This window comes from Sylvia atricapilla, chromosome 2 (genome assembly GCF_009819655.1).
Source record: "Sylvia atricapilla isolate bSylAtr1 chromosome 2, bSylAtr1.pri, whole genome shotgun sequence".
Taxonomy (NCBI): Eukaryota; Metazoa; Chordata; class Aves; order Passeriformes; family Sylviidae; genus Sylvia; species Sylvia atricapilla.
The window spans coordinates 115,175,657-115,194,652 of NC_089141.1; the positions used below are offsets into that span (position 1 = coordinate 115,175,657).

Below are 18,996 nucleotides of genomic sequence, written 5' to 3' on the forward strand. Positions count from 1 at the left end.
CCGCGCGCCCCCTGGCGGAGGCGCAGGTACAAACAGAGGAGGCGGGTGGGGCTTCGAGTGTTTATTGGCCCCGCCTCCAACTCCCCGGTGTTCCGCTGTCCGGCCCCGGTGTCGGCCCCGGTGTCCGCCCCCGGTGTCCGGCCCCGCTGTCCGGCCCCGGTGTCCTCGTCAGCGCGGCCCTAGCGCTCGCAGCAGGCGCGGGAAGTTAGGGGTGCCCCAACCGGTGACTGGGTCCCAAGCCGGAGTGGCACAGAAGCCCTGGCCCTGCACGGTGCCGTCCAGGCAGGACAGGTGGCAGCCCTGGATCACCTGCGGGGACCAGCCTCAGCACGGGGCTTCGGGGCCCCCTCCCAAGTCCCGGGACAGCGACCTCCAGGACACAGGAGTCCCACACAGCCCGGGGCACAGGGACCCTGCCTGCAGCCCGAGGAACCAGGGACAGCTGCTGCCAGCATCCGTGAGACAGAAATCCTGGGGCACAGTGGCCCTCTGACACGGGGATCCCCACAACGCCGCCCTCGCCCCGAGTCCCCTCAGGACACCGGCAGTGAGGGACAGCACACTCAGCTCGACCCTGGGACCTCTGCAGTCACTGCAAGCTGCTGCCCCGGCCACGCAAGGGGACCTGCCCCACTAAACTCACAGGAGTCCATTGGGGACCCCTCAGGACACCACTCCCATGGAAAGGTCAAGGGGAATCCCAGACACTGCTCCCATGGTAAGGCCATAGGGAGTCTCTCCTGCCTCCCAGCAGGATGCTGCTGGCCCTGCCTCAGGCACAGCTCTGGGAGCAGGACCCCCAGGACAGGCCCCCTCAGCCCCCAACCCAGCCCTTGGTGCATGCATGGCCTTCACAGCCCCATGGACAGGCCAAGTCCAGGCCTCAGCCCAACTCTTCAGGACACAAAGCCCCCTCAGCCCCAAGTACAGCCCTCCAGCCCCCATTCCCTGCCCCACTCACATCATAGAATGCATCACCAAGCCCTTGCTTCTGCAGCTGGTATAGTGCAGGATTGAGAAAGCCAAGGGGTGCCAGCCCCCGTTGCAGGCGCCGGTCGTTGATCAGTGCCACCATGCCTGCCACCACCGGTGTGGATGCCTGTGTGGGCACAATCCCTCAGCCCAAGACCCCTGCCATCCTGGAGGGCAGCAGGGGATGAGCTCCTTACCGAAGTCCCTGATACCCAGGGCAGTGGGATGCGGTTTGTCACCACCCAGTAGTTGTCAGAGAGCGCAGCCAGGTCAGGGTATGCACGACCACTGCTGTTGTAGTAGGAGCTGGGGGGCAGCTTCGAGGCTGAACGCAGGAAACTCCCCACAGCAGCAGCCTGGGGACAGCACAGCCCATGCTCATCCCCGAAGTCCATTGCTCCCCCTAGCCCTAACCCTGCCGCCCCCAGCCTGGCAGCGCAGGAGTCTCTCACCTGGTAGTCAGGCATGGGGAAGACGTTGCTGAAGCCACCTCCACTGATGTAATCTGTCACCTCCTCTGTCACTAGGAAGGGGTTCTTGAAGGACGTGCCACCCACAGTGGTGACGTAGGGGCTGGGGAAACAGAGGGACACTGCAGGTGGACACACACTTGCCTGGGCCTCAGCAGCCACCAACAATCCCCTCTGCTACCACAACCTTGCCCCACAAACCAAAACAAACCCCAGGAGCTGCAGAGACTGCAGCTCGGGGGTCTGTAAGCGTGCTGTTGAGGACCCTCAGGTGACCCTCCAGGGGCTCAGACCTCAAGGGGGCCAGGGCTGGCAGTGCCCCCGCAGGTCTGCGTTGACCCCTCACACCCAGCTCCCTCCCTCACCCACCTGGAGGCCGGGAAGCTGGGCCGGAAGGTGTGGTTCCCACTGCGCACCCGTCGACACCCAGCACCGTCGTCACCTGCCGACACACCAAGAGGTGACAGGTGACCACGGTGTCCCAGCCACCCCTTCCACAGCCACGCTTGGTGCTGGGTGCTCAGGCCCCACCATGCCGGGCCCTGGCTCCACCTGAGGCAAACAGGATGGTGAGGCCGCGGGCCGCCGCCTTCATGAACTCGGTGTTGACGCGCTCCATGTAGGCATAGGACAGGCTGTCCTCGTCGTCCCCGTAGCTCACCGAGTGCACCCAGGGCAGCGCAGACATGTTGCTGAGCAGCAGAAGCCAGGCCAGGAAGGGCTCCTGGCTCTCGTGGCGCCCTGCAAGGACATCGGGGAAGGGACACGAGGGATAGCTCCTCCAACACCAGAGACAGGGAACAGCACAAGGAGTCCTGCCTCATCAGCACCGGCACCTGAAGTACAGCCCCAGGTGCTCCTTCCTGTAGGCCAGGGAGCCACAGCACATCCAGCCTGAAGCTCCATGAGCTTATCCTGGGGCTCCTCACATTGCATGGCACCAAGCTTCAGCTCAGCCCATGGAGTTGGCAAGAGGGCTATCCTTACCCCAGGACAGGGGGCTACACTCACACCCCTCTCCAAGAGGGCTCTCCACAGGGCTGCAGCCACATAGGCACCTGTGGACCCAGTGGAGCCTCAGCTCCTCCTCTGACAACAGGTCCCAGCAGAGCGCTGCATGTGCCACCTCCACACATTCCACCTGTACCTGCCCTGGACCCTCCCTGCCCTTCAGCCCTCTCCAGTGGGAGGGGAGGCATAGCCCCAGCCACCCCCGCTCACTCTTGGTTGCCCATGTCACTGTCCCTGCACCCTTCCCACACCAGTAACTGTGTGGGGGCGGAGGGAAGGGCACCACTGGGCTGCTGTCACTGTCACCATCAGGGACAGGGCCACTGTCCCTGTGGCACTCACCTGCTCAGCCAGTTCCCAATCTGGGACAGGGACACTGCCCCCAGCACTGTGCCCTGTTTGTGTTTGTGCAGTCTGTTTGGCAATATGTTTTCCCAAATTCCCTCACTCTCCCTCATCTGCTCTACTGGGAGACTCGTGGGTGGGAGCTCAGCTCCAGCACAACTGGAAAACCCCACAGGGAGAGGGCTGTGCCCTCCTTCATGGGAGCTGAGCAGGGCAGCTGCTTTGCATGGTACCAGCAATGAAATCCCTGCCTGAGGATACTCTGGAAGTTGAAGGTTCACACGGTCCAAAGTCACTACACAAACCAGGAGTGATGTCCCTAGGAGGTGGGAATCTGGTGCCAGCTCTTACTTGGGGAGCACAAAGGGTGCACTCTCACAGCAGTTGGGAAAGCAGCTGGGGCTGTCCTACAGGCAGCTGTCTGCACAGCCCTGCAAGCTCTCCCCTCACTCCTCCAGCACTTCCCTCTCCTGTTCCACCCCCTCCCCTCACACCTCCAAGTGTTCCCTTCCCTGCTCCAGGCACTCTCCTCACCTCTCCAGGCACTCCCCATCTCGCTCTGGGTGCTCCCCTTTCCCTCCCTGGTGTTCCCCCTGCCCCTTGGGGCTCTTCCCCAGTACCTGCATTGCTGAAGACCCAAGTGGAGACGTTGGCACCAGTGCTCATGATGTACTCCACGTCCAGGCTGGCCTCCAGCCCGGCCTTGCCATGGCCCTGGTGCCCCACCACCCGGTCCACCTGCGTGCGGTGGGCAAAGCCACTGCCAAAGAGCTGCATGAACTCAGCCAGGTCAGCTTGGTGGAAGTACTGCTCGAGAAACTGTGGGACAGAGGGACAGGCTGTCTTCTCTTGAATAAACAAGATTAACGTTTTGATCCTAACCCAGAAAATTGCCCAGCACAGCTCTATGCTACACCAGGTACTGCCAGCAGCCACTGAGGGACACTCAGCTGTCTCAAGATCCCCAGAACAGTACCAATCCCTGGGACTGCCACAGCACACAGGCCTCTAACCCAGGCGATTGTTACCTGTGCACAGGCCTGGCTGTTGTTGGACAGGAGCCCCACGTCCCCCCCTGTCATGTTGTATCTCTGGCGCAGGACGGCCGGTGTCACGCCCAGGTGGAACGACGCTCTTGCCAACTGTGGGTCTTTCCTGGCCCCGGCTCTGCTGACTGCCTTGCGCTCCATGGGGAACCTGTGCATCCCACCCACTGCAGCAGAGCCCAGTGCGATGGGAGAAGCTGTCAGGGGGCAGAGCCCTGGGAAGGTAGGATAGAGCCTTTGGGCTCTCCATCACCAACCCCACGTCAACATGGGCAGGCCAACAGCAGGGCTTGGAAAACCCAGCCCTGCAGCACCGAGGGAAGAACCTCTCAGCTCCCACTGCTGAGCCATGGCCTCAGCTGGGCACCCCCTGCATTTTTTGTGGCATGGTCACTGGATCCCATGTAACAGGGATCTGCAGGAGAGAGGTTTGTACGCCCAGAAGCAGCTGCACCTGAGCTCTGCAGCTTCATCTCCCCACGTGGGACTCACCAAAGTCCAGGTGCTCCGCGAGCTCTGCAGGGACAGTGTAGGGCAGTGGGGACCGCACCAGGCTGCGCTGGCCCTGCACATACCGGTGAAACTCAGCCCCAGGGAGCAGGTGTTCAGCCGTGCTGCAACACAGGGACAGCCACTGTGGGATGAAACAGCACTAGGACACAGGGACAGCCATCAACAGACAGGGCAGGGCTGGGAGAGAAGGACAGTCACTAAGGAGCGTGACTGGTGCAGGACACAGGAACAGCCACCACAGGATGGGACAGTAGTGAGACACAGGGACAGCCACCACAGAGCCACCAGAGCTGGTTTCAGCCCTTAGGGCTCACCTTGCAGGCAGGTAACACTCCAGAAAGTCAAGGGTGGTGACACTCCGGCACTCCTCTACACCATGGCCTTGCAGCCACTTCAGAACTGTCATCAGCGTGGTTGGGGAAGGCTGGACCAAGTCCCTCACCTGCTCCAGGGACAGGTACTGCCCTGGGAGGCACAGAGGGGTTAGATCCCCTCACAGGCCCCAGGGTTCGTGAGGCCTCAGGGACGCGGCCGTTACCGTATTGCGGGGACTGAGGGTCCGAGACAGCCTCGACGAGGCGGGCAAGGCGGCCAGTTCCGCGCTGCCGCAGGGCGAAGGTCAGCTGCACCGGCTGCTCAGGATCCACGCGGCCAGCATGGGCCCAGCCGGGGGGCACGCTGCAGGATGGGCGGTGAGCGGGGCCGGCACCGGCACGCTAGCCCGGCCCGGCCCGGCCCACAGCCCCGGACCTACCGGAACGGCTGGTCCCGCTCCAGCTGCAGCGCCAGCCCCGGGGCGCAGCTCCAGGCGGCCGCACACAGCGCCAGCACGGCGGGGATCCCCCAACACCTGCAACGGGCTCAGGGGAGCACAGGCACTGGCACAGCCGTGGGGAACCGGGACTGACCGAGGTCTGACCCCCGAAACCCTGTGCCCACGGAGCCCCGCCGGAAAAACGCGAAATCCCGTGACGGGAGAACCCGTCTGACTATCCCTACCCCGGGTCTGGGGAGCCCCGCCTGAATCCCCCGAGTCCCACCACCGGCGAGCCTGTCTGTCACCCCGCCACCGGGAGATCCCGAGGGCCCTCATCATCGGGGAACCCCGCCTGAGCCTCCGGTCCCCGTTCCCACCGCCACCTGGGAGCCCCGTCGGACACCCTGAGCCTCCGTCAGCCAGGAGCACCGTCGGATCCCTGCGGTCCCCCTCGTCCCGGGGCCGGAAAGCGCCCCCCGGGAGGCGTTCCCGTGTCTCCGTCCCCCGGCCCGCGGCGCCCCGCTCCCTGCCCGTTACCCCCGCGCCATGCCGCCGCGCCGCCTGGTCACGTGTGCGGGCGCGTGACTCCCACCACGTGGGGACACCAAAACAGCGGTCACGTGACTGCTCGTCACGGGGTGGGCGGGGCCCGAGCGCCGGGACCGGGGCCGGGGATGGGATCGGACCGTGGGCCCGCAGCTCGGGGCACGGCGCCAGGCGGGCGGCGGGGCGGGCACCGGGTACAGCTCCAGCGGGGAGTCCCCGCTTGCCGGCAGCCTGAAGGGGCGGCTCAGACACGGCATGGGCCGCCCCCGCCCCTGTCCCGCCCTTCTCTCGGGCGTCTCCCCGCACGGCGCGGACGTGCTCCCGGCGGGATGGCTCGGACAGGGCATTCGGCCGAGGGTCCGTGTCGAGCTCCCGCGCTGCGAGGGCGCCAGGGCTCTTGCAGGGCTGGGCGTCCTGGGCTGGAGGCGGGACAAGGGTCCGTACTGGGCTGATGGTCCCAGGCTGCTGGGGGCAGGAGGCAGAGGCCCTTTTCAGGCTGGGGCCCCGGTCGGGTCCCGGGCCCGGCGGGGTGATGGGGGCCCCTGCAGGAGAGCTGCTGGGAGTAGCGCAGAACGTGCTCAAAAGGTAACGACCATTAATGAACATCAACTCCAGACACCGCCCCCTCCATAGAAAACCAAATACTAAGAACTGAGCAATGAATGAATTGGGACCAACGAATGAATTGAGACCAATGAATATTGAACCAATGAATTTCTATGTGTTTTTACTGTATAAAATATATGAAAAATACAGTAAAATTCATTTGTCATGGAATGATTTTCTCTGCACAACTCGGGACATCTGTGGATGAAATGATTTCTCTTGCATATTCTGGCCAGAACAAAATCCTGGCCAGAATAAAGTAATGTCTTGATTCTCTAACACTAGAAATGTTGGAGAGAGTTTTTTTTGTTTTTCCTGCAGTTTCGGTGACAAGCATGCATTCCACAGCTCCAGCAGTTCCCAGCTGTTTTTCTGCTTCTGCAGAGCGGGGTGCAGGCCAGGAAGAGACAGGCAATAGGAAAACCACCTGCCTGGCCCTTGCTGCCTCGTCCCCCGCACTGGAGCCATGCCAGAGGTGTCTGTTCCTGCTCCCCCTGCTCCAGCCCCACCAACTGCCCTGGACTGGCAGCCCTGGCCTCCTCCTGGCCACAGAGAGGGGAACCAGCCACCCTGGCCCTAGCCAGGGGCTGGGATGCTGTCAGAGCTGCATGCCCCATGTCCATTTTGGGGATGGACTCTTTAAGTGGGATGGGATTTGCGGGGGATGATGTCCTGGATCTGTCTGGACAGCCGGGATTAAGGTGGCCGGACAGAGCTAATCGTGTTAACAAGCATCTGCTGCTGGTCTGGTGCCCGGGAGGTCGGGGAGCCTTGGTGTCTCCTGGTGGGAGCCCTGCCTGCCCAGGCACACTCCTGTGCCGCTCCTGCAGACAGGGTGAAACAAGTCCCTTCTGCGGGCAGGTGGATCTCCCTGAGGCCAGGAACACCAGAGGAGGACAGTGGCACTGAGGGCAGCCGCTGGTCCCACTGTGCCCCAGCAGGGAGCTGCAAGGGGTCGGGCCGGGGGATGAAGGAGCAGAGGGGACCCCGTGAACACCATCAGGGAGGAGTGGCCCTTTTGCCCTTTCTGCCCCAGCTGTGCTGGCTTACGCTTGCCCCTGCAGTGTGAGGAGCCCTGTCAGACCAGGGGAGCTGCTCCCCTGGTCCTGGAGCGCTGCCAGCAGGGTTGGGCAGCCTTGAGGGGCTGTGCAGAACAGGCTGGGGCTGTGCAACACTCGCTGTGGGGTGTTGAGGACAGGGAGTAAACAGGTTGATTTGGGAAGCAGCAAAGAACGCTAGAGCAGGGAAGGCAAGATGGAAGTGGCTGATCACATGTAGGTGGTTGATGGTCACTGCTTGGGTCTGGCCACATCCAACACCTGACAGCTGCACAGCCGCTGCTGCTTCTCAAACTCTGTAACTGGTTTCTGTGTGTGCTGGTGGCTGTGATGAGGCCATGGCTTGGAAAACTTGTATATCCAAGTGTCCTCAGTGGGGATCCTGGGAATGCGAGGTACCTGCTGGGCAGATGGCGTGTCCAGGTGTGGCTACTGCAGCTCTGGGTCCCTGCACAGCCCTGCCCACAGCCTTCACCAGAGTGAGCGTAGCGGGACGGGATAGGGTTGCCTGTGGCATGTGGGACCAGCTGTGTGCACATGTGGAGACATGTCTTCCACAGCTGTGTTTGCACGTATCCCTGTATGGGAACATACTCAGGCACGCTGCTGGACAGCCCCAGGGCCATGGTCCTGCTGCAGCTTCACTGGCCTCTCAGGAAAAGGACTTGGCAGGATGCAGCCATGGATGTGGATGCCAGAGCCTGGCCAGGCCCACGTGAGCCCTTCATGGTGCAGGTCCAGTATCCCCCCACTCCCTTTCAGTCCCATGGGAATATGGTGCCAGCCTGGCATGAGCGCACGGCAGCAGGGATGGGTCTGTGTCTGTACAAACGTGTGGTTTATTAAGGCATTTTTTGAGACGTTGGCACTTGGATTCAGGCTGCACCGGGTGGCCCCTGCGCGGCCGTGGGCAGCGCTGGCACGTGCAGCTCCACGAGACACAATACAAAAGGTACAAACGATTAAAAACAGGAATTGTAGTACAATGTGTAAAAATAAATAACTGGGGGCTCAGTGACCCCAGCCCAAAGCAGGGTGCATGTGTCTGACCCTTCCTGTGGCGTGCAGGGTGACCATCTGTGTCCCCATCCCAGGTGTGCAGTGGAGCTGGGCTGTGTGGGCAGCACAGGACCAGGAGGCATGGGGCACCCCAGCATGGGACTGGGGGGCACTGGGTAGCCCTAGAGTGCCCCCACAGGGCCTGGGGAGAACAATGTGTCCCCACAGTGCCTGTGAGCAAGACAGAGAGGGGATGGGGGTGCCCACCCCAAGAGGCTCTGTGGGTTGTCCCGGTGCCAAGGCAGAACTCTCTGTTCTCCCCCTCCCAGAGCACATGAGGCCCCTGTGGGTCCCCGGCAGAGTGGGCATGGCCCTGTGCCCCCTTGGTGCCCCTGTCACTGGCACAGATCCCTGTCCCCTGTCACTGCCCTATGCCCAGGACAGCACTTGGGATCCACTGGCATGAGCTGAGACCCCACAGCACAAGAGGGATGAGGGGCTGACTATGACAGATGGAGCTGCAGCCACAGATGGTTCTTTATGGGAAGTGGGGGGACGGGCAGAAGTGATGCATTTGTCTGCTGTGACAACACCTTTGGGGCTGGGGCTGCAGCCACTCTGCAGATGTGCTGGGTCTGGAGAAAGCGTGATAGGAAGGAACTTCCCCCTGGCTCTGCTCAGGCATGAGATATCCTCCCTGTCTCCAGACACTCCTGACCAGACTGGGCATTCAGGGCTGCTGTGTGCAGCCCCCCATGCTGTTCCAGCCCTCACTCTGCACCCATGGCCGTGTGGGAATCACAGCCTTTGGGAGCACCAGGGCTACAGGCAGAACCCAGGCCACACTCCCAGGGCCTGTGATGCACGGCTGCTCCCTGTGAGCAGCTGCAGGCTCAGGAAGAGCTCTGGTGGGGGCTAAGCATGGTGTGAGTGTGACTGGCTGTGCACAGTGCAGGAGATGGGGACCGGCCCCATTGCAGGGGCCCTGTCCGGGCTCACAGCATGCATAATGGAGGTGCAGAGCAGCCCTGCCCAGGGGGCTGGGGCCAGAGGCAAGGGGTTCTGGCACCTTGACCATGTTCTGGAGGTGGCCCAGATGGTCCTGGGGAGCAGTCATGCGACAGGGCCCCAAGGAAGGCCAGATCCCCACTGTGGCTGTAGGAGAACATGCTGGGCGATGTGTTTTTTTGGGGTACCACCTCAAAAACTCGCCTGGGCCTGAGGTGGGTGTGGGTCATGGCAGCCATCACTGCTGCTGCTGAGGTTGGGCTGTCCCTGTCAGCAATTTCACAGCTCTGCCAGCCCCACTGTGCTGCCTGTGTCTGGGCATTGTCCCTGCCAGGGACCCCTGCCCAGGGAGGTACCCGGTCCCAGGAATGGGGTTCCCATGCTGAGCATGGCAGGCGCCTCCCTCCCGGGACCAGAGGAACCATCCTGAAGCTCTGGGCAGGAGATTCCCTGAATGTGTCACCTGCAGCAGTGGGTTGTGAAAGGGCTGGAGAGACCTCAAAGGCTCTCCTGTCCAAGCCCAGCCATGGACAGACAGCAAGATGTGGGCATTGCTGCCCTCTGCTGAAGCCAGCCCGGTGAGTGTCCCCTCCCGGCCAGGGGGCAGGTTCATTCCCCACAGGCAGCGTCTGTGCCCTGGCACATTGTGCCCTGCCCTGCCCTGGGACACCACCCCCAGCCATGGGGCATTGTCCCCCTGCCCCGGGAGTCGCTAGGGAAGGCTCAGGGTCCTCCTGCACCCAGGCTGCTGCATGGCCCCTGGGGCTGGGTAGGGCAGGGTCTGGGCCTGCAGCCCCTGGCCCAGCACCCCTCAGCTCCCGGCCACTCCTGGAGCACCAAGTACCGTGAAGCACCATCCTGCCCAGCACCAATCTGAGCTACCGCAAGCAGCACATGGACCATCACCCCGGGGTGCCAGCACTGGGGTCAGCAGTCCATAGGGCACCAGCCAGCACAGGGTCTGCCAGGCGGTGGGGAGGGACACGGGCCATAGCCCTCAGTGGCACCCGCAGTCCCTGGGGGCCCAGGCCAGGCACAGTGCTGGGAGAGGGATGAGCACCCATTTTAGCAGCCCTGGGCTGGGCCCCGCTCCAGCCGCATGGCTGTGGGCTGGGGCAGAGGAGTCCAGGGGCCTAGCTCTAAATCCTGAGCTCGGCCTCCTCGGGGGGCTCCAGCGAGTGCTCGGCGCTGATGGTGGAGGTGGATGGCCCCTGGGAGATGCCGAAGGGCGAGACCACAGGGGAGCGGGCGGCCAGCGGGGACAGCGATGGGGAGAAGCTGGGTGACATGGCGGAGGACGAAATGGAACCCTCGTGGCTGATGGGCGAGCGGCGCAGGGAGGATGGGTGCGGGAAGGTCCTGCCTGGTGGTGGCTTGGGGGGCACAGACTTGGCACCTGGATGGGCCACCGAGGTGATGAGGGGCGGGGGGTCGATGCGGGGCTTGGGCTCTGCCTTGGGCTTGGCTGGGAAGGGCTTGCGCAGAGAACTCTCATCCTTGAGGCGGGCGATCTCCGTGAAGACACTGGCCAGCGGCTGGAACTGGGGACACCAGTTCAGCAGGTAATCCCAGTTGTAGCTGCCGCGGAGCTCCTCATCGCTGGCCACAATGGCAGTGAGCGAGCCCTCCACGGAAGGCTTGCCGTCCTCTGGGAAGGTGTAGTCCTGGGGCTGTGAGGAGACGCTGAGGCCGCAGCGGACACCCAGGAAGGCGCTGCCCCCCCCATCCTCACGGTACAGCTGCAGGGGTGGCCCCGGCAGCAGCAGGCCAGAGCCCTTCTTGCTCTTGAACCACTGGGTGCTCTCCAACGCAGCTGGCTCACAAGAGATGTCAGAGAGCTGGTCGGCATCCTGCTGGATGCCAGAGTCAGGGCCGCGGGCAGCGATGTGCTCCTGCATGGAGGATGTGATGCTGGCCACGCGTGGGTACTCATTGATCATCCGTATCTCGTCGTCCTCAGCAGCTTCAGCAGAGCCCCGGCCGCTGGAATGCGAGGGATCCAGTGAGCCGCCCCGCGTGTAGGGCCCCGCCGGCTCCGTCCCGTACCCTGGCAGTGCCTGGTGGTAGATGTGCTCAGCCCCGGGCAGTGCTGGCTCCTCACAGCCCAGCTTCTGCAAGGACCCGCTCTGTACACGGGCCAGTGCTCCCTCCCCCTCCGCCTTCTTGTGGCCCCGGCGCTGCCGGGAGCGCACCAGTGCCAGCACGATGGCCACGGCGGCCAGCACCACCACGACACCCAGCGAGGCAGCCACAGCCACCAGCAGTAGGTTGAGGTCGGGTGCCAGGCCAAAGGAGGTGTGCGTGACATCAATGGTGACCTGCGCAGAGGCCACACGAGAAGCAGGCAGGGGGCTGCGTGCTTGCACCTCCAGGCTCATCTCCCGTGGCTCCCTCTTGGCACGCCCAGCCCCGGCTTGGGGCTGGCTGTCCACACGCAGGTAGATGGAGCCTGTGGTCTGATTGATGGCAAAGTATGGTGAGGGCTTTGCCAGGGTGTACAGCACAACACCATCAGCCCCCTCATCCTCATCCGTGGCCAGCACCCGCCCAATGGTCTGCCCTTTGCGCGCACCCTCAGGCACTTCAAAGTTGAAGGAGGGGCTCAGGAAGATGGGATCGTACTCATCTTCCCCTGTCACCAGCACCCGCACAGTCACAGTGGCCGAGGCATTGCCAGCATCGGTGGCCCGAACCAGGAGCTGGAAGGCTTTGGCTCGCTCATAGTCAAAGGTGAGGCGGGAGCGCAGCTCCCCAGAGCTCCCATTGACAGCGAAAGCGTCTCGGCCATCCCCCATGGTGGGGTCGCCCACTGCCTGCTCCAGCACCATGTAGCGCAGCTCCCCAAAGGCGCCCGTGTCGGCATCGACAGCACGCAGCGTGGTGACCAGCGTGCCGGGGGGCAAGTTCTCCCGGATGCTGGCGCTCAGCACCTCCACGGGGAAGTACGGCTTGTTGTCGTTGATGTCCTTCACCTCAATGGCTACGGGGACCAGCGCAAAGTGCCCGCCTGGTGTGTCCGTGGCCCGCACCACCAGTGTGTGCAGAGCCTGGGCCTCTCGATCCAGTGGCCGCACCAGGCTCAGGGCCCCTGTGCTCTCATGAAGCTGGAACAGCCCATGCTGGTCGCCTGAGCTGATGGTGTAGTGAACACGGCCACGTGGCCCTGAGTCGGCATCGTGGGCTGCCACACGCAGCAGCTCCGTGCCCGGCAGCGCGGCCTCGCTCACGGCTGCACGGTACTCGGCCCGGGTGAACACGGGAGGGTTGTCATTGACGTCCTGCACGGTGATGAGCACGGGCACGGTGGCGCTGCGCTGTGGCAGGCCCCGGTCTGAGGCTGCCACCGTCAAGTTGTATACTGGTATGGCCTCAAAGTCCAGGGACTCCACAAGCACCAGGGCTCCCTGCGTGTGGAGCTGTCCCCCGGACCGGAAAACCCGGCTCTCCACCTGGAAGGCGTTGCCGCTGTTCCCACTGACGATGGTGTAGTCAAAGCCAGCATTCTCCCGGGAGAGGTCGGCATCACCCGCCTCCAGCGTTAGCACAGTGGTGCCTGGGCGCAGGTCCTCGGGAACGCTGGCGTTGTAGCATGGCTCCTGGAAGCGGGGGCTGTGGTCATTAACATCCAGAACCTGGAGCTGCACTGTGGCCCAAGATGAGAGGCTGGGAGAGCCGTGGTCACGGGCCTCCACCACCAGGTCCAGGGTGGGCTGGCTGGCATTGAACTCCACCTGCCGGGTGGTGAAGAGGGTCCCTGTGGAGCACAAAGCCAGGGTCAGCATGGGAACCAGTGGGAGCTGGGAAGGGTATCAGATGGAGGAGCATTTGATGGTCACCCTGCTGTGTCTGCCTTATCAGCCACACCAGAAAGTGACCTCGTGAGGGTTTGAACAGGGCCAGCACAGGGGAACTCCCCTCCGCAGGCAGCCTTAGATTGACCCATGAGAGAGGCACACAGAGGACCAAGCCCACGCACCATTGCTGGGGTCGATGGCAACATCAGGGCTGGGCACAGCCAGGTGGAAGGTGATGTCCCCATTGCTCCCTGAGTCGGGGTCAGTTGCGCTCACAGTGAGGATGACACTGCCAGCAGGTGTGTGCTCTGGCAGCAGCACCTGGAAGAGGAGAAAATCCCAGTCAGCATCTGTTTCTCCCCTGCCCAGACCCGCAGCATTGCTGGGAGGGGGGCCTGGGGCTGGCCAGGCAGCCAAAGCCAAGGTCGTCCATCCTCTCACTGGCCAGGGAAACCACGGGCAAGAGGTCTGTGCTCCTAGACCCTTCAAGCATTCTTGCGGCTCCTCAGCCCCTTGCCTGGGCTCCAGTGCTGCAGCACACACTGCCCAAGCCGGCTTTCAACAGGGATCTGTCTTGCCACAAACATTTGTCTGGGCTGTCACCCATTTCCCACTTCCACTGGTCTCCCCAGTGTGATCATTCATTTCTGCTGGACCCTCTACATCCAGCTGTGCCACTTGCAGGGGCTGGTCCCAGGGTCACGTGCCTGGTTTCAACTCCTTCTATGCGACAGTGGCAGCATGAGGAATGCCAGGATGTGGACGTGGGTCAGAAAGCGGGACAGGAAGGGGCTCAGACCCATCTTCTGCTTTGTAAGGGCAGGAGGGCCAGGCAGGAGCTGCAGAGGGCTTGTGTGGGATGGCCCCTGCTAGCTGGCACACCTGGCGCATGTACCTGATAGAAAACCTGTGTGAAGGTGGGCACGTTGTCGTTCACATCCTCCACAAGGACGGTGAGGTTGGCCTCAGTCTCGTGGCGTGTGTCAGAGGCGCGCAGGGTGAGGGTGTAGCGGCTGCGCTGCTCGTGGTCCAGTGGCCCCGTCAGCGCAATGTGGCCACCATAGCGCAGCACCCCAAAGGTGTCTGCTGCATCCCCCTCCAGCAGCAGCGTGTAGGAGAGTGCAGGGCCCGAGTCCACGTCGTTCCCAGTCAGCTGGGCTATCTGGGTCCCCAGCAGTGTGTCTGTGGGGAGCAGACAGGTGAGTGAGCAGACCCATCCCTGTCCAGCATACCTGGCTCACCTGGCAGGAAACCAGTTCAATCCAGAGCCCGAGCATCAGGAAGAGGGGAAAATGCCATGGGAGAGGGAGATGCCAGGGGGAAGCCAAAGGTATTGGGGACTTGGCAGAGCAGGTGGAGGTTGGCATGGGCACTGGGCATACTGGCTGAGGACTGTGAGCAGGCAGGGCCTGTGAGCAGGTGTTTGCAGCCAGAGTCCCGGACATGGGGCAGGGGCCAGGGTTGAGTTGGTAATTCAGGTTGCTCCCTCAGGACACAGCAGCAGCACGGGGGTCATGCTGGAGAGCTTGGGGGGCTTCAGCGGGTCAGTGTGACCCAGACCTTGACAGAGACTGGCCTGGCCTCTCTGGGGCTCCTCCCCACCCCACGGTGCCCAGGTGCCCATCATACCCCAGCTCTGGCCCTCAGTGCTACGGCACTCACTCTCAGGGACACGGATCTCCCAGGGGACCGGGATGGTAGGGCTATTGTCATTGATGTCCATCACCACCACGGTCAGCGTGGCCGAGCCCATGAGCGGTGGTGTTCCTCGGTCCATCGCTGTCACCACCAAGCTGTGGGCAGGCATGAGGATCAGATGTGTGCCCACACATGTGAGGGAGCACCTCACCCATCTACACTTCCTGAAACATGCACTGCACACCTGCATTACACCTGGCACATGAACTGCAGGTGTGCATGGGGCTGGAGCGTGTGCATGTGGTGGGGAAACTGCAGCAGCTTAGAGTCTGGGGTGACGGATCCGTGCAATTCTCTGGAGACGTTTAAGAAAAGACTGGATGTGGCACTCAGTGCTCTTGTCTAGTTGACAAGATGGTGATCAGCCACAGGTTGGATTCAATAATCTCAGATGTCTTTTCCAACCTCAATGATTCCGTGATTTGGAGAGCGCGTGTGGGGCAGTGGCTGTGGCACACGGAGAGCATGGTGGGGCAGGGCAGCAGGTTTTTGCACACCTAAACCATGTGCTGAAGTCTGGAAGGTGTGTGGGTACAGGCAGAGCACCTTGTGGGGTGCAGGCAGGTGTTCGGGGCTCTCTGGCTGCTGGGGAACACTTGGAGCCTCTCTGGAATGGTGAGGGTTGTGTGGATGTAAAAATACCCAAGACCACCCCCACCAGGGAAGACAGCAGAGGAGCCCACAGCCGGGGGGGACATGTGGAGGGGAGAACAGGAACTGGGGGACCTCCCCTAAACACGGTGTGTGGGAAAGGGCAGGAGACACCTCAGATTCATGGTGGGGTGTTTGCCAGCATTTCACATATGCGTGGCTAGAGTGGATGGACATGTCCAGAGCATGCACAAATGGTGAGGGGCCCACAGGGCCTGTCTGGATGCAAGGGGACATCTGGGGGAGCTCAGGCTAGTGCAGGGGTATGGAGCCATGTGGCAGGATACAAGGGTCCTGTACTTGTAGGTGTAAGAAACTGAGCAGATGCAGTGCAGATTAAGGAGGCAGGAAGGGGAATGGATGAACCTAGGGCCCTCTCACAATCTCCTCAGCTCTGCAGACTGAGCTGTGTGTGGGCTCATCCTGGCCATCTGGCTCCTGTGTCCTTCACTCCCACTGACCCTCAGCTGTGCTGCTTGATAGAGCCACTTCACAGCCAGGCTGGGACAGCTTTGGGGGCACCACAAACAGTGTTCCCCGTGCCCCGGGGCAGTGCTCCACGAGTCTGTTCCTGTCCTGGCATCCCCTAGCCTGGCTGCACTCACCGGGTCTGGGACCAGATCTCTCTGTCCAGGATGGCAGCAGTGGTAATGGTGCCAGTCTGAGGGTCGATGTGGTACAAGCCCGGCATTGGCAGGGACTGGTTGATGGCATAAGTCACCTGCCCGTTTGCTCCCTGGTCCAGGTCATCTGCTAGTACCTGCAAAGCCACATGAGATTCAGCTGTGGAGCCCCTGAGGCAGGTCTTGTGTGCTGGTGCCCACCCCAGCCCCATGCAGCTCTCGTCCCGTAACTCCAGCCAGGCCAGGGCTCAGGTATCTCTTTTTGTGCCCCAGCATACCTGGATGACAGGTGAGTCATAGCTCTGTGACTCCCAGATGAACGCCACATAGTTCTGCAGCTGGAAGCGGGGTAGGTTGTCGTTCACATCCTGGAGGTTGAGGTTTATGGCCATAAAGCCAAAGGAAGCTGCAGTCTCTGCCTGGATCACCAGGCGCAGCCGGGGGCTGGCCTCAAAGTCCAAGCTGCTGGAGTCCTGCACTGAGATGGCACCTGGGAGGGGGAACAGTAGGAAGGGGGGGGCTGATGTACCAGCATCTCCATCCTCCATCCATCCATCCATCCATCCATCCATCCATCCATCCATCCATCCATCCATCCCTCCATCCGTCCACCCATTCTCAGGTGGACGGGACAGACACACTGAGCTTTTCCAAGCCCTCCCCACACTGCCAGCTTCTCATCATTCTCAAGTGCTGTCCTGAGTGATAACCCCCACACCTTGCTGGGGACAGGCAGCTCCTGCTGACATTACAGCATGTGACAGTCCTCCCATCTGGAGACTCCCCTATCTGCAGAAGGTGTGGAGCAGAAAGAGCTGTTCCTACTATGACATAAGCTCATCCAGCTCCAAGCCAGAGACACCTCACTGCAGCTTTGAGTCCAGTCAGAGCCTGACAGAGTGCTCTGAGGACAGACACCCACAGCCACCAACCTGAGCCATGGGCAGCTAGGCTGCTGGAGCAGCAAGGTGCTGCTGTCCCACCTGAGGAGGAGGAGGGCAGCCAGCAGGATGTACTAAGCTAATTGACAACATTCCTATGGGCACATAGAGACACTTCCATTATCCCTGGTTGCTCCAAGCCCTGCCCAACCTGGCCTTGGACACTTCCAGGGATGCGGCAGCCACAGCTTCTCTGGGCACCCTGTGCCAGAGCCTTACCACCTTCACAGGGAAGAATGTCTTCCCAGAATCCCATCAAATCCTGCTGTCTGAGGTTTTGGGAAAAGGTGTAATTATAGGGGACCAAAATTGCACTGGGAGCAGTGCTAACAGCTGCTGGTCAGTGACAGGGCAGTGTCCACATTCCAGAACTAACACCTCTGAACTAACTGGTACAGAATGTGGATGGTGTTCCTGTGCCCTGGAGGCCCCAAGCACCTGAGAAGGCATGAGCAGAGCTCCCCAAGTGTTCCTGAAGCTGTACCTGAGCTGGGCTGGATCAGGAAGGTGTTCCTCTCGTTGCCACTGATGATGCTGTAGGTGATGTGCCCCGAGGAGCCCCCCGTGTGCACGGCCTGGACACTTGCCACCTCAGTGCCTGTGAGAACAAAAGGGTATGAAAGGACAGTGGAGCCTTGGAGCACATGGCAAAGGGTCAGAGCAGCATGTGCTGTAGCACAGGAGCACTGCTCTGCCTGAAAACACTGCTGACAGGGGACTGAAGATCAAAGGTCAATGCAGGGCTGGGAGCCTGGTGTCATGGTGCCTATCTATGGCTCCTCGGTGGTCTCACTGTGACCCTGGAGACCTTCCAGGAGCACTTGGGCACCTGTGGCTGCCTGCAGTGATCTGAACACACTGAGGTCAGCCTACAGGGACACCAGCCTCGGCACCATTTAGACCCTGCAGTTCCTTGGGTCTGCCCAAAGCATAATAGCACTTCCCCACAGGCTCCACAACGCTCTGTGGTCTGAGCTCCCCACAGCACTGCTCCCACCTCCCCTTGTGCCCTATCCCATTGCATGACAGCACTTTCTGGTCACTGCCAGTGGGTACCTGGGGCGGCATTTTCGGCCAGGGCCACGTCACTGGTGCTGCGGGGAAAGCGCAGGCCTCGGTAGGGCTCCTCCTGCACGTGGATCACCACTACCCCTGTGGAGGAGAGCGCCGGCTGCCCCAGGTCCATGGCCAGCACGAAGAGCGTCCGCTGGCGCTGGCTGAGCGAGCCAAGGGACTGCAGCAGCTGGATGTCCCCCGTGTAGGAGTTGATTGCGAAGGCGGAGCTGGGGCTGGCAAAGCGGTACAGGATGGAGGCGTTGGCACCCGCGTCCCTGTCCTCGGCCCTCATGGTGGCCACCACCTGCTTGAGCGGAGTGTGGCGGGACAGGTTGACGGTGAGCGGGCTGTGCAGGAAGGCCGGAGCGTGGTCGTTGACGTCTCGCACCACAACAGTGACTCGCACGGCCGCGCTCTTGGGCTCCCACGGCGCCGAGTCCACTGCCTTGGCCAGGAAGCTGTAGGTGGGCTGGCGCTCCCGGTCCAGTGCCTGGGCGCTCCGGATGCGCCCGCTCTCTGGCTCCACCTGGAACATGCCCAGCGACTCGTTGCCCAGGTAGTAGGAGACCTGTCCGTTGGTGCCCTCATCTGGGTCTTCAGCCACCAGCTGCAGCACCAGGGCGCCGACTGGCAAGTCCTCTGGCACCTCCACCACGTAGCTGGCCTGAGCAAAACTGGGTGCATTGTCATTGAGGTCCAACACCTGCACAGTCACCGACATGGTGGCACTGCGTGGGGGGGAGCCGTGGTCCTGCACCACTACAATGAGGCTGTAGGAAGCAATTTGCTCTCGGTCAAGGGCATGTGCAGTGGAGAGGACACCAGAGACGGGGTCTAGGCTGAAATCCTGCCCAGGGTCTCCACCTAAAAGAGAAGAAGTGGAGTAACAACATGGCATGCCT

General features: G+C 62.0%; 2 protein-coding genes across 5 annotated transcripts in view; both read right to left on the reverse strand.

Annotated features, from left to right (window-relative positions):
- Nucleotides 1-46: 46 nt before the first annotated feature.
- Nucleotides 47-5,704, reverse strand: TPP1 (tripeptidyl peptidase 1). 3 transcript variants are annotated; one of them, XM_066314218.1, is made up of 14 exons: nucleotides 5,652-5,703; nucleotides 5,112-5,207; nucleotides 4,896-5,035; nucleotides 4,672-4,822; nucleotides 4,337-4,458; nucleotides 3,827-4,011; nucleotides 3,419-3,617; nucleotides 1,995-2,183; nucleotides 1,812-1,884; nucleotides 1,425-1,545; nucleotides 1,170-1,328; nucleotides 962-1,099; nucleotides 144-309; nucleotides 47-92 (listed from the first exon to the last, which is right to left on the reverse strand). In XM_066314218.1, exons 1-13 carry the CDS (start codon nucleotides 5,660-5,662, stop codon nucleotides 169-171), a joined length of 1,725 nt encoding a protein of 574 aa, XP_066170315.1. In that variant the 5' UTR covers nucleotides 5,663-5,703; the 3' UTR covers nucleotides 47-92; nucleotides 144-168. The 3 variants fall into 3 exon arrangements, with proteins under 3 accessions (XP_066170315.1, XP_066170317.1, XP_066170316.1); XM_066314220.1 differs by having other exon boundaries at nucleotides 47-309; nucleotides 5,652-5,677; XM_066314219.1 differs by lacking the exons at nucleotides 3,419-3,617; nucleotides 3,827-4,011 and having other exon boundaries at nucleotides 47-309; nucleotides 5,652-5,704.
- A 2,439-nt stretch (nucleotides 5,705-8,143) lies between these two features.
- The window catches only part of DCHS1 (dachsous cadherin-related 1), a 43,434-nt gene continuing 32,581 nt past the window's right edge, over nucleotides 8,144-18,996 (reverse strand). For both annotated transcript variants that reach the window (XM_066314251.1, XM_066314250.1), the window contains exons 14-21: nucleotides 18,095-18,958; nucleotides 17,523-17,636; nucleotides 16,376-16,587; nucleotides 16,080-16,234; nucleotides 14,788-14,918; nucleotides 14,021-14,307; nucleotides 13,308-13,446; nucleotides 8,144-13,085 (exon numbers count right to left, since the gene is read on the reverse strand). In XM_066314251.1, coding sequence (XP_066170348.1) covers nucleotides 10,471-13,085; nucleotides 13,308-13,446; nucleotides 14,021-14,307; nucleotides 14,788-14,918; nucleotides 16,080-16,234; nucleotides 16,376-16,587; nucleotides 17,523-17,636; nucleotides 18,095-18,958 — 4,517 coding nt within the window. In that variant the 3' untranslated portion in view covers nucleotides 8,144-10,470. The remainder of the gene's footprint in view (nucleotides 13,086-13,307; nucleotides 13,447-14,020; nucleotides 14,308-14,787; nucleotides 14,919-16,079; nucleotides 16,235-16,375; nucleotides 16,588-17,522; nucleotides 17,637-18,094; nucleotides 18,959-18,996) is intronic.

Bases quoted from the DNA above. Each gene is read 5' to 3' on its own strand.
- TPP1 (XM_066314218.1), bottom strand. The intron at 3,618-3,826 runs GTAACAATCGCC...TCTGTCCCACAG, and splicing joins ACAGCCAGGCCTGTGCACAG to TTTCTCGAGCAGTACTTCCA. The intron at 310-961 runs GTGAGTGGGGCA...TGGTCCCCGCAG, and splicing joins TTGGTGATGCATTCTATGAT to GTGATCCAGGGCTGCCACCT.